The following is a 14,964-nucleotide window of genomic DNA, read 5'->3' on the forward strand; positions in this document are numbered from 1 at the left end:
ATGCAATTTTTGATGTCTTCCATAATCATGATGGGTTATATGTATGTGGTATGAGGGACTGTTGTTGTGATATACGTATGAGGTATGAGGGACTGTTGTTATGTAATACATGTATGTGGTGTGAGGGACTCTTGCTATGATATATATATATATATATATATATATATATATATATATATATATATATATATATATATATATATATATATTATTATATTATTATTTTATTATACTTTGTCGCTGTCTCCCGCGTTTGCGAGGTAGCGCAAGGAAACAGACGAAAGAAATGGCCCAACCCCCCCCCATACACATGTATATACATACGTCCACACACGCAAATATACATACCTACACAGCTTTCCATAGCTTACCCCAGACGCTTCACATGCCTTGATTCAATCCACTGACAGCACGTCAACCCCGGTATACCCCATCGCTCCAATTCACTCTATTCCTTGCCCTCCTTTCACCCTCCTGCATGTTCAGGCCCCGATCACACAAAATCTTTTTCACTCCATCTTTCCACCTCCAATTTGGTCTCCCTCTTCTCCTTGTTCCCTCCACCTCCGACACATATATCCTCTTGGTCAATCTTTCCTCACTCATCCTCTCCATGTGCCCAAACCACTTCAAAACACCCTCTTCTGCTCTCTCAACCACGCTCTTTTTATTTCCACACATCTCTCTTACCCTTACGTTACTCACTCGATCAAACCACCTCACACCACACATTGTCCTCAAACATCTCATTTCCAGCACATCCATCCTCCTGCGTACAACTCTATCCATAGCCCACGCCTCGCAACCATACAACATTGTTGGGACCACTACTCCTTCAAACATACCCATTTTTGCTTTCCGAGATAATGTTCTCGACTTCCACACATTCTTCAAGGCCCCCAGAATTTTCGCCCCCTCCCCCACCCTATGATCCACTTCCGCTTCCATGGTTCCATCCGCTGCCAGATCCACTCCCAGATATCTAAAACACTTCACTTCCTCCAGTTTTTCTCCATTCAAACTCACCTCCCAATTGACTTGACCCTCAACCCTACTGTACCTAATAACCTTGCTCTTATTCACATTTACTCTTAACTTTCTTCTTCCACACACTTTACCAAACTCAGTCACCAGCTTCTGCAGTTTCTCACATGAATCAGCCACCAGCGCTGTATCATCAGCGAACAACAACTGACTCACTTCCCAAGCTCTCTCATCCCCAACAGACTGTGTGTGTGTGTGTGTGTGTGTGTGTGTGTGTGTGTGTGTGGTATGAGGAACTGTTGTTATGATGATATATGTGTATTGTGTGAAGGACCTTTATTATATATGATGTATGTATGAGGTATGAGGGACTGTTGTTATAATATGATACATGTATGAGGTGTGAGGGACTGTTGTTAAGATGTGATACATGTGTGAGGATGAGGAACTGTTGGTATGATATTCACAATGAATACATCTGTTGCAGCTGTGTGAATGGCTACCTTGAGGAAGACCTGACCTGCTCCTGCAGTCCATGCTGGGAAGGCCCCACCTGCGCAACCTACGGTAAGTCCCACCCTCTGCCCGTCATAGTCCCAGCGACTGCGTGGTAAAGTACTGTTGTGAAAGTCCCATTTAGTGCCTGTTAGGGCCAGACTTGCTCTCTGTTACTGTCCCATAATACAGACTGTTAAACTCCCACTTACTCTCTGTTTACAGTCCCACATACTGTCTGTTAAAGCCCGTCACGTTCCCAGTCATATTCATGGCAGGTAGCATGCCACCCGAGACAGCACTCACCCGCTGGTGCCGTCAGACAGCTCACTGTGCTCCATCAACCCGTCCCACTGACCACTCGACACAGCCCCCTCACCCACCCACTCACTCACTCCCGGCGTCCGTTCGCATGCCTCCTCACCGGAACCAGCTTAGGGTTGTCCTCACCCCTGGAGAGCTCCTGCCTTCAGATAATTCGCACTAGCTCTTCCCAGCCAACTGACGATGCACAAACAATAATATTGCCTAAAGTTATCGAAATCCTCGTGTACAATTTCACGTACGACGACTCAACTCTGTACCAGTTGAAAAGCAAATGAATAACATTATTTTTCAAGCAGATTTATAACGTGAGGTTAATTAGAGGGATGTGCACATCTGCTGGAGCCACATTTCGAACCACAGCCCTGCAAAGGTTAGCAGGTGTGACTCTCGGGTTCGCACTAGTGAACAGGTCACCCCCATCACCACCGCTCGCCCCTTATGATAAATAGATTCAGAAGGTGTTTGCTACAGTGGCTTCATTCATCTACCTCCCCACCAGCTGATCTTTCCAGTGTTATGGGAGACGGTTCTAACACCCTTGAGTCTTTTCACTGTACAGAGGTAATGGTGAATAATGCCCCAGAACCATGGGGGACCAAGCAAGCAATGCACGAGTGAAACGAGTGGGCACGAAGAGGAGAGGTTCACTTCACCCTTGTTATTACATCAATTTATCTCGTGTATTTCTTCCTTTCGTAGTTTTCCTCTTCCTGTTTATTCACATGAGCTCCATGATCTCTTGCGAGTGTACCATGCGTTGCTGGCATCTGTCATGCTGCATGCGTGAGTGTGAATATATCATGTCAATCATCTCCCATCGAGCAGAAGTCATATAATTTGGCTCTGTATAATTCGATGGACCGTTGCATCTGATGCGCTCCACCACTTGACATGCGTCAGTTGGCTAATTACTCGCCCGGGATATATCAAATGATAAGCCAACAGTTCGGAAAATCTTTACTTACGCTTTCCTCGCATGTTGCATAACGCCATAACAAACTGTAAGTAATTTTACAGAACACATTATACGGTGTTAGTGGTGATGTATTGATACGTTTGAATGCTTGATCATGCAAATGTCTGGCCTAGTGAGCCCTCAGCACAAGCGGAGGGCTGGCAGCTCATCCCGACAGTGGCCTGTCATTACACCATACGTGGGACGAACAACAGATCTCCCTTACTTTTCTTTATGTTAGCTGATACGGCGTGGGCAGCTAAGGCCCTAATTAAGGCCACCCCATTAACGCTATATATATATATATATATATATATATATATATATATATATATATATATATATATACTCTGGCATGAGTCAGGTACCCATTTTATCGACCAACCCCTAGGGGTGGATGAACAGATGGATGTACTGAGGACCGACTGCCGCAGACAGGATTCGTACCTGTGTGCTCGACCGTGGGCGGCCCGTGAATGCGTCACGGTCAGGAAGGGTAACCGATATACCATTTCTCGACTTAGGGCGATGAGATGGTGTGGTGTAATCATATTGATAACACCCTCCTGCTTGGACAATCTGGTGTGTCCACATCATTTAATTAAACCCAAAATTAAGGGATAACTGACCTGAATTTCATTTTAATGAGATTTGAAAAAGAGAATGATTGAATTAATTTTTGCGAGTGACTTAATATATTCATGTCATTATTTGACGTGGGTATTGGATTCCCTGGCCAGTCCGCACCAGAGATGGGCGGTGATTGGTGGCCGTCCGTCAACAAGGTGCGCGCGCATGGCACTGAAACGCAGATGGTGAAGACATGACGCGAAATCCGTGTTATAAATCATCATCTCTGCCCCGTCACCCGCCAGTTTTGAGCAGGTTTATATCCAGGACGATCATGGCCACATCAAGACACAGCGTACACACTCCTGTGATAAACACAGCGATTATAATTACGTTACCCGAAGTTACGGTCCTTGTATCGAGTTCCGGGGCTGGCGACCAGTCGAAGCAGAGGTTCTTGGGTGATCTGGATAGACGTTTGATGAAATGCCTTAGAAAATATCATGAATCATTTCAGAGGCCTTCCGTTGCTCTTATGAGACTGACTGGTCTGAAGTTATTAATCTGAGCCGCCGTAGATTGGAGCCTCTCGCACGTAACTTATCTCAATCGCGTCGATCAAGAAAGAAGAAGAAAGAATGTATACGTAATTGCACTTTTGAGGATTATAGTTCCAGAAGCTATTACTGTACGAGGAAACAAAGGGAGGCCACTGGTTGATATACGAGGTTTACATAGACCCAGCACACCGCGGCGTAACTTGGGGAAGTTAGTTTTGTTCTAGGAACAAAGGGAGATAAGTTACCCCTCATACAACTTCCCTTTGTTGTGAGGTAACTGTGTTCCGGCCAGGTCTTGTTCCTGCACTGGGTAGTGGTCGCTGCTGAACACACACACCAGTGTGAGCTATACATACCTCTATACATACACACGGAAGAGGCATTTACGTGTATATATATATATATCTATATATATATATATATATATATATATATATATATATATATATATATATATATATATATATATAATGTATGTGTGTGTATGTGGCTCAGGTCATACCTTCAGCGCGTGATACATGGCTTTAAGGAAAATACACACAGGAAGCACCAGGCTGGTGCACAAGGCTCCACCGGTGGTGGCGTCCGTGACCTGCAGGTCAGAAATTGGTGGCTCTGGATGATGCCCCTATGTCAGTAGGGACACATACTCTCTCTCTCTCTCTCTCTCTCTCTCTCTCTCTCTCTCTCTCTCTCTCTCTCTCTCTCTGAAGAGAGTGTGTGTGTGTGTGTGTGTGTGTGTGGGTTGGGGGGATGCCGTCCATATTAAACAAAATACCTTCCTATGTTATCATACATCATTAGCCTTGTTCATTACAGTGGTAGACAATGGTAACACACCCCACCATCCCACCCTCCCTCTCTCATAGTGTATGGAATGACTGGTAAATGGACTGTTAAACCCATCTGCTACACTCAGTTGTTCATAACAAAAAGGCTTTAATATTTTTCCTGTGTTGGGCTGCCAAGTGTTTGGAGCCAAAACTTTTATCTGTGTCTGTGTGTGTGTGTGTGTGTGTGTGTGTGTGTGTGTGTGTGTGTGTAAGGGGGAGAGGGTCGTAGAATACAAACTTTGATGATTATGACAAGGTAGGGGGATTAAGGTGGTGAAGAGAGGAGACCCAAAGGTGAACATATGGGACAAAGAAGGGACGAGAAACTGACGTTGGAAACACTGTAAGATCAAGAGTAGACCAGTGATGACCTGAGGGGCAGAGGCTTCGACAGATGCGGAAGGGAGGAAGATTCAGATGGAAGTGAGGAATACAAGAGAATATGCTTTGTATATACAGGAGACGAAAGAGAGAGAGAGAGAGAGAGAGAGAGAGAGAGAGAGAGAGAGAGAGAGAGAGAGAGAGAGAGAGAGAGAGATTGTGGGTAGAAAAACCTGTCAAACACTCAGACTTCGACTAAACTTGAGACGAAGTAACTTTTATGCTCCTGAGGTGTTGCTGAGGGCAGATGTTACGTTCAGTGGGTTGGTGTTGGTACGTAAGCCTCGGGAGTCGCTGGTTGTGACGGTCTGCTAACGCTCACGAGTCATGTGGTGCCTCCCAGCTTGGAGGGGGGGGGAACAACTTGTCGAAGATGTTATGAGTGACGTGAAGACGAAGGGAGACCGGGCGGGCCTTTTTGCCCTCTGTTTCGGTTGAATGCTTTAATGTTACATAGACACCAATATAGCCCCAAGAACATACTCACTAAAGGATATGCTTCTTGTTCTGTCCACAGTTGATTACTACGCTCCACGCTTCCTGGTCCACGCTGCCACGGCTGTCCTCCCTCTCAACGCCACAGGTCAGTGTCTTGGGAACGCTCGTCTCTCTGAACAGCATCCCAGGTCGGCACTCTAATAGGCTTCAATACGGCGGTCTCGCTAACCAGTGCCTCATGTCCGCGTCAAACGACCTGCGTCTACTGCCTTTCTGTTCCACCCATTGGCACAGGTCAGCCCTCTTTTTTTTTTTCCCCTTTCCCACCATACTTCATTCTCTTCTCAAGCCAGAGATCCCTGTTTACTCTGATCGACGTCAGTTTTCGCCACGTTCGACATCACAGGTATTCTAATCCACCGTCAGAGAACACCCTCGCATCTGGCCAACACAGTGAGTTCATCTTTCCACTCGAATCAACGCTGCAGCGAAGGCTCTCAACCCTTCGTGTGCAGATCGTGCTACAGGTCAGTATCTATTGTTATAACTGTTATCACCTAACGAGCGCTGCAGCCGGGACTACATCTGTTTCAGTGGACTCCCGAGACCGATCTACTTTCCAGCCAGTGCAACAGGTCAGCCTGGCTACTTTGGACACTATATAGGCCAGTCTCTTCAAAGTCATTGCCACATTTAGTCACCACACAGAGAGTTCATTCCCCCGCAACACACATCTTAAAAGAATTTTTCAAGGTAAAGGAACTGTCGGAGAGAAAATCAGCGTCATTCCTCATTCTTTTCGTAGCTCGTAAAACTGCTGGGACATGAAAGGTTAGTGTGTTTTGGTCGGCACCCGTTTCCAATTACGTCTAGTTACCCGAATTTAGTAAGGTGTTTTATACCATGGTCAGCGCCAGAAAAACGCAACTTGTTTCTTCTCTCACTGTATCCGAACTCTCCCCCCCCCCTAGCTGGCGTCACTGGCGGTGGCCTAATTCATCCAATTAAACACGCCAGAGAACATATACTCCCAACCCATCGAGTACACTGCTATTTTGAACCCCCCTTCCCAAACCAGAAGCAGCATTGGCTCAGCCTAAGCAATCAGGGAACGTATTCACCACTCGTCATCGTGGACCTGTCACTATATCTATGATTACCTCCAGTATGATGAATAACATCCCCCCACCTCCCACAATTTACTTTTCGTTCCTCTAAAGTAACAAAAGTGTTTCTCTGTTTCGGGTATCATTGAGAGTGGTCGTAATTTTGTACTTTATTTAGTATTTAGGAGACTTGGCTTAACAGGAATTTCCTCATCTCTCATCTCTCGTCTCCTGCGCGGGGCAGGTGTGGTGTACCGAGCGTGGAGCACGGACGAGGACCTGGGCCTCACCTGCCCCCTCGGTCCGGGGGAGTCGGCCCGCTGCCCCTGCGCCTCTGTCGTCTACCAGCTCTTCGCGCCGCCAGGGGACCACCACTTTCTGCTGGACCAAGTGTCAGGGATCCTCAGCCGGAACAATGAGACCAGCTTGGAGGCTGGCACCACCTACACCTACAAGCTTATGGTCCAGGGTGAGTACCTGATCCTCTCCCACACACACACACCTCGCCAAACTGCACACCTGGTACCGCTACATTTCTGACCCCATCATACACCCGACGCTTCCTCAAGCCTGGCCCCTGTCACACACTTCGCCACACTTAACCCTACTAAACACTTGGTTCCATCACATGCCTGATGCCGCTTATCATATGCTCCATATATGTGGTCGCGCCACACACTCGGTCTCGCCTCGCGCGCGCGCGCACACACACACACACACACACACACACACACGGCCCCATCAGACACTACCTATTTCCACCACAAACTGGTTCCGCTACATACCAGACAAGGTTGCAATCTACAGTAGGTGTTGCCGCCGCTCTTCTGTCCTACTTACCGCTCGGTAGACTTACCTCTCAATGGTTGGTGCTAGGGCGCCGGCCGTCCATGTCCCTCCTGAATCATTCCTGACTACATGGAACAAAGGTCCAAGTATACCACTGTGCTCCACTTTTCCTTCGTTCATCATTCTGGCGAAGGTGTCAGTTACGAGCGGTCAACATACGGACACGATGCAGTCCCCGCTGATTGAATCATGAGAACCCCACCAACACTCGATGCCGCTGCCAAGTAACAACAAGGAAAGACTTACGTCGCTGGACGGTGGAGCATATTGATGCAGCAGATACCCTGAGGGAAAATGGAATATGATTTGAAACGTAGGTGATCGAATGAGCGGCTACAGAATTTAGCAGAATTTCACTACTACCAAAAACAAAAACGCTTAAGCATTTCATATCATCGTACCCAGCCTCCGTCAGGAGAGAACAAATGCGATGAATCTGGTTACCTTCGTCAGTAGACAGGAACGGATGAAGTCGTTCATGTGATGCGCTATGGCTGGAGACCCAACGTCGCTGGTGTCCGTATCAGCTGTCGAACCTGATCGACCAAGAAGGTGTTGACGTACCAATACGAGGATGATGGACAATATATGTAAACACAGAGGAAGACTCGTTTCAAGCTTCATCGTCGACTTTTACCAAGATAACAAGATTTTTGTAAATAGTTAAAGATAAGGAGCTGTTCCCCGAGGGAGGAAGACGAAGAAAAGTCATTGTGTTTTGATTAGTAAGATCTTAACAAAATGCAAGAAGAGACATGACACGTGTGAAGGAATATGTGAGTCTCGCTGATGAAATAATGGTCGATGACACGAAGCTGCAAACTGCAGAATGAAGAACCACTTTTAACAGAATGGAAGCCCATGTATCACTCACTAGTGGTCATGCTACGATCACTACACGAATTTTGATACATGCTTGTACGCCAGTCTGGCAGATAGGTATATACCGCTTTCCAGACCTTAACAAACGCAAATACTTTTCATTAATTCATGTGATAATTGTAGAGTGCTGTTTTCTATTTCAGCAAATTATCAACTCTGTCCCACTGCAACATGAGTTCACGGTTTTTTTTATCATTTATTTTGCAGTTAATCCAATTTCAGTTGGCCCATCTGAAGGGTCGACAGATTTGGTTTTCATATTTTGCATTTTACTCTCGTAAACGTGTATCAGATAAGAGACTGTATTGATGTCTAGCAAGTCTGTTGAATTAATCGTACCACACGAAATGTGATGACATAGAAGAGTAGCCATAGACAGATAACCATAGCTTCAGGTGTGATGATATAGATCAGTCATAGAAAGATGACCATAGCTTCCATAGATCGAGTAGAATGCCTCAGCTACAGACGCTCTGGCTCAAGTTAGAAGAGCTCATGCAAGACGATCGGTATGGTACGTCCGGCAGCGCTGTATGTGGGCCCCACAGTCTTGAGCAGCAGCTTGCCAACCAGAGCACCACCAGGGAGGAACCAAAGGCTGTATCAGTCATCGAACACGAGGGAAATAGCATATTTTGGCTCTGGTATTCTCGTCCCGGTCTTGATACGAAACCTTTTTTTTCTGGAGCGTGTTGAATGCGTCTTCCTGAGCAAGACCGCAGGTAAAGCACGGTGAGATGCCACTGCTGGGGAGTTTAATCCTCACGCTGCTTGATGCTCTCTTAAGTGGTTATTTCAGTTCTGAAAAACAGTCAACCGAGCGTGTCTTGATTTCAGCGTGAGCTGATCCTGATGCACAGTGATGGACGAGATGCGCATTCGCGAAGAGACTTGAACAGAAACGACTGTTGGGTTAAAACTGAAACATAATCAGTAAAATACTCATTTTCTATGTCTTTCGTAAATGCAATCCTTGTTCATGTCTGTGTTGCGGGATCTCCGAGACGAAGACAAGACTCGGTACATTATCATTCAAGCGTAGAAAGAATCTGTCCGTGGCGTTGTGCAGCCGGGGGATATAACTTCTGAAAACTCGTGACTAAGAAGTTGAGCCACTTGGCAGCAGCAGCAGCAGCAGCAGCAGCAGCAGCAGGTATTGCAAGACGGGAGGGAGGGACCGCCACGTGGACTATTTAACGGTACGTCCCCGTTGCATATACCGTTGTGACGTCACTTGAGTACAGGGAGTTTAGCCGACGATCGTGAAGGTCAGTGGCCTTCAAGAAGTCTCAGCAGTTTTGAACATTTCACCAACCTCCCTCCATACCCTATTCCCCCATCCTCTCTCTCTCTCTCTCTCTCTCTCTCTCTCTCTCTCTCTCTCTCTCTCTCTCTCTCTCTCTCTCTCTCTCTCTCTCTCTCTCTTTCTCTCTCTCTCTCTCACACACACACACACACACACACAGACACACACACACGTTCATTTGATATGCGCTCACGCGCGCCCCTTGTCAACACGGCACGCTTTGCAAATGAGTAGTATCGCCTAAACGTGGACTGGGCATCCCTGGGTGTGTGTGTACGCCACCACCTTCCACACCAGTATATCCCCACCAGACACAGAACACGGCACAACACCTGACACTGTTCACTGCACAACACCTGACACTGTTCACTGCACAACACCTGACACTGATCTCTGCGCAACACCTGACACTGATCACTACACGACACTTGACGCTGATCACCGCACAACACCTGACGCATATCACTGCTTAATACCTGACACTGATCACTGTACAACACATGGCACTGAATACTGCACAAGACCAGACACTAAAAACTGCGCTCCATCAGACACTGAACACTGCACAACACCAGACAATGAATACTTCACGCCACCAAATACTCATCACTGCAAACTGAACACTGCACACCATCAGACACTGCACACCACCAACTACTCATCACTGCAAACTGAACATTGCACGCCACTAAACACTCAGCACTGCACACCAGCACATACTGTACACAGCACAACACCAGGCTCTATACATTGCACACAACACACCACAATACACCGAACACTGCACAACACCAAGTACTGGACACCACACACCACCAGACACTCAACACTGCACATCAGACACTGACTACTGTATATCACTGTACACTGAACACGGCGAACCACTGGACACTCACCACCACACACCATAACATTGACCACCTCACATCACCGGATTAATGAAATTCAGTGATACATATTCTCTTCTCACGGGTCTTTGACATACACGTTCCTCAAACCCAGGGATGGAACACACTCCTTTGACCCGTTTGAAGGCGTCCTCCAAACTTCATCTTGCAGATAGACAACCTCGCATCTCACGGCCCTGTGTGAACCTGACGGAGGCCAGGTTGAAACCCTCCACTTCCCCCGGACCTGAAGGAGCCCAGGTTATACCCTTCACTTTCCCCAGCACTGTGAGGACCTGACGAAGGCCAGGTTATACCCTTCACTTCCCCCGGCACTGTGAGGACCCGACGGAGCCCAGGTTATACCCTTCACTTTCCCCAGCACTGTGAGGACCCGACGGAGGCCAGGTTATACCCTTCACTTCCCCCGGCACTGTGAGGACCCGACGGAGCCCAGGTTATACCCTTCACTTTCCCCAGCACTATGAGGACCTGACGAAGGCCAGGTTATACCCTTCACGTCCCCCAGCACTGTGAGGACCCGACGTAGGCCAGGTTATACCCTTCACCTCCCCCAGCACTGTGGGGACCTGACGGAAGGCCATATTGTATGACATCATATTTCTCGCAAGATTCGCTAGATACAAAGCGAAAGCTAGACTGATAATATGCTGCAGCCAATAACACAATGGGTCAGCGGGAGATATTAGATCTAAGATGCCGAATACACGTGAAAACGGGAAACTCATGTCAATAAAGAGACCAGTTATGATTATAAATAACAAGGCTCATAGCCCTCTACCGCTCGAAAAAAATATATATACAGTATGAGTAAGAAGATAAGAAATCACTTACCAAATAGATACAAATTCTGTAACAAGTAGAACATAGGACATAAAAACACAAACCCCAGACTTTCGTACATAAGTCGTTGATTATACATACACAGGTATCCTACTGAGAAAATATAGGGTTTAAGAAATGAAGGTTTGTCTGTCTGTGACATGTGTAGTCAAACCATGTCCATATTGGACCCATCAAGAACATGAAAACAGTAGCAGATAGTGATGAAGACGGCCAATATATTGAGCTACTTGATGGTGAAGGTAGAAAATGGTGATGAAATGACGGAGGATAAGTGAGATTACGTATGAGGCCCAGAGAAGTAGGATTGGAGACGAAAGAGAAGCAACGAAACGAAGAGAAATTTCGTGTTAATGAAGAGGAGAGAGATAAGTCTGTTGAACGCAGTGAAAAAGATGAAGTACAAGGTCAGCTGTACTGAATTATTTTTATGAAGACGTTGCCCTGAGAGAAGGTGTAAGTTTGATAACACCAACGGAATAATGAATATGGTCGTTCATATAATAATTCGTATTATTGTTATGGAAGCTTCTGCGTGGAAGGTTGTAGAATACAAGACGAATGCCACGTCACACAGCCAGAACTGGTCCATTATGTTCATATGTATCATGAATGTCAGTTTGGTGGATACATGTAGACGCCTACGTCACCCATGACCCATGAGAACAAAGGATGATAGGGATAGAAATACGCGAATTCTGAAACCAAAGATGTAGATTTCAGATGATGGTGGACTGAAGAAATTATACAGGGACGAGCGTACTGTACAGCAACAATGAAACCAGTGGTTAAAGCAAGAGAGATAATTTGATATCCCCGAACTGTGAATGAAGAGGATAGTAAACACTGAAACACATCATACCTTAAATCAAAACCTCTTCGTAGGTGAGCCTGGAATAACAAAATACTGTGTGTGCAGCAGACACGAGCCATCTCTTTTTTTCTTTAGGAGGAAATGACAACGGAATCTTGGAAAACCAGAGAAGTTACACAGCTCCGAGAATATCATTAATGACAATCACATAAACAAATACCTTAGAAAAATTATGATAAAGTAAATCACAGAAGATGATATATACGGTTGTACAAAGTTTGATAACTAAGAACTCCAGACACCATCCTGTATATTTCATTGAATACATGGAGGAAAAAAATAGAATTCTCATCACTGTTATGAGAGAAACATGGCTTTATGAAATTACAAAAAAAAAAGAGGAAAAGATTTAGAACATGATACTCCCCAGCTGACGGAGTTAATGTTTAACAAGGTGGAACTGTAATATATGTACATAGCAAATTAGAAGAACAGTCCAGAAAGTTAAGAGATATGAACCAACTGCAGTGAATTTCCCAGATGTAAAGAGAATGAACATAATGATATGCAGACCACCACCTCCCCCACCCAGAACAAACCGAGATGAATTCAGGGAAATTTTTAATAAAAGAATAGTTACCCAGAAGGTATAAAGAAATGGAACCAATGGTGTTTTATGGAGAATTGGATTTTCTTATTCATAGACTAGGAGGAACAAGGAAGTGACTATAGGTGTAGATTCTAATAAAAACTATGAATAAAGGATCAGCTGATGCTCAGACTAACGCTGGGAAGAGAGTAATGACACACTCTGAGACGCCCAGCCTTATGCAGGTAAAAACCATAAGCCAGCAAGAGACAAATGTAATGCTCGAAGTTTTAAGAAACGGTACGACACTCTACACTGACATTGAAGTACATAAAACGAGCATAGTAGAGCACTCTTTTAGAAATGACGACAACTTATATTATGGGAATGGGCGAAGGTTTGCCACAGCAAAAGATGTAGTCTGAAAATCGAGTGATGTAAACTTCTGTCATATCGTAAACAAAAACGTCTAAATGATTTAACTGGAAATATAGACAGGAATAATTTTTTCTTATAAAGACAAAGACATGAATATCAACACAGCAATGTTCTGTTAGGGACTAAGAGACTTCATCCTGAGTACTATAACAGTGGCTGGTGTCCATTAGGCAGTAGTGGAACTGAGGAACAGCCCCACACATCACTGTTAAGGTTCTCGGTCCTTAGATGTGAATCACTGGTTGACGTCAATGGACTATGTCCGTATAAGCTGATCCACAAGATGCAACTGAGATGATTACACGTATTCCTATTGTATAGGATTTGATAGCTTTGAACTGCTTCCTGGTCATTAATACAGAATCCGTGCCAGACATACTGTATAGTGCGTCACGTATGGAAGTATTAATGTAGTACGTGCGAGACAACTCCTCCACAGAGTGCTGACAGATTATCTGCTGTGGTGTTTGACCACGTCTGCCGGTCCTTCACTAATGCCCATGCAGGAGGGGGCCAGCAGCGAGAAACGTGAAGTTTTATTTTTCAAATCTTAAAGAGTATAGCCAGCCTCTCCACCACCGCTTGCTTCCATGTTTCCTTTCTTCGACTGATTCACTTCTCTTGAAATAGATTTTAATTTTTTTGCACATCTAAGCGTCCACCTTTCCATCCTCGTTCCGCCTCACATCTGCCACTCCATAGGGACCTACGCATTCACCTGATTCCCCACCGCGAGATGCGAGTATTACGTCCGTTCCTCCCCAAGAGGATATATTGTCGACCACGTCTTCCTTTCTTGTTCGGTAAGATCAGTGAAGGTGTGAGGGGATCCTATCAGATGGCTAGCCTGTGTGAGTCATGCCAGATGACTGACTCTCCTGCTGATCTGATCTCTCTCCCTGATTCACTAATATGATCACTTGTTACTGCAGCAGATCCTCAGACGCTGGTGACGGAGGGAGTTCGGGGCCATGTTCTTCAGACGGCGGCCTCTGTGATATGCTGCAGCGCCTGCACCGTTCCATACCTTGTTCTTCCGCTCCTCCTCACCTTACACCAACTCTCACCTAGCACCAGCCCTCGCTTAGCAACAATCCTCACCTTGTACCAATCCTCACCCTGCGCTACCCCTCACCTTGCACCAATCCCTGCCATGCACTATCACCCACCTTGCACCAATCCCTGCCATGCACTATCACCCACCTTGTACCAATCCTTGTCATGCACTATCCCTCGCCTTGCACTAATCCTTACCTCTTACCTTGCGCCAGTCCTTACCATGCTCTACCCCTCGCACCTTGGACGCTTCGAACGTCCAACAGTACACATTGGAGTTTCAGCAGGTATCACTTGGCGTTGTGGGCAGCTGTGATGGTGATCTGTAAGGTTCACGGTAATAACGCTGTTATTCAGGGGACACCAAGTGACTTGAGAGGCCACCGAGTGACCAGAGAGCCCGTCCAGTGACGCAGGGAGGCCACCTAGTGACCTGGGAGGTCGCCCTTTAACTTGAGAGGCCGTCCGTTGACTTGAGATGCCTCCAGTGTCTTTGGAAGACATACAATGGAAGACATACAATGACCCGGGAGGTCACTCAATGACCTGGGAGACGAACCAGTGACCTAGGAGGCCGCCCAATGATCTGGGAAACCACCCGGTAATCAGGAAGGCCGCCCAGTGACCTGG

The 14,964-nt window shown here is 46.1% G+C and overlaps 1 protein-coding gene across 4 annotated transcripts in view; it reads left to right on the forward strand.

The window, feature by feature from the left end:
- The window catches only part of LOC139753440 (uncharacterized), a 499,944-nt gene that overhangs the window by 477,764 nt on the left and 7,216 nt on the right, over nucleotides 1-14,964 (forward strand). For all 4 annotated transcript variants that reach the window (XM_071669980.1, XM_071669971.1, XM_071669961.1 and 1 more), the window contains exons 4-6: nucleotides 1,472-1,551; nucleotides 5,623-5,688; nucleotides 6,894-7,118. In XM_071669980.1, the coding sequence (XP_071526081.1) occupies nucleotides 1,472-1,551; nucleotides 5,623-5,688; nucleotides 6,894-7,118 (371 nt within the window). The remainder of the gene's footprint in view (nucleotides 1-1,471; nucleotides 1,552-5,622; nucleotides 5,689-6,893; nucleotides 7,119-14,964) is intronic.

The sequence above is a fragment of the Panulirus ornatus genome, chromosome 2 (genome assembly GCF_036320965.1).
Source record: "Panulirus ornatus isolate Po-2019 chromosome 2, ASM3632096v1, whole genome shotgun sequence".
In the NCBI taxonomy this organism is placed as follows: Eukaryota; Metazoa; Arthropoda; class Malacostraca; order Decapoda; family Palinuridae; genus Panulirus; species Panulirus ornatus.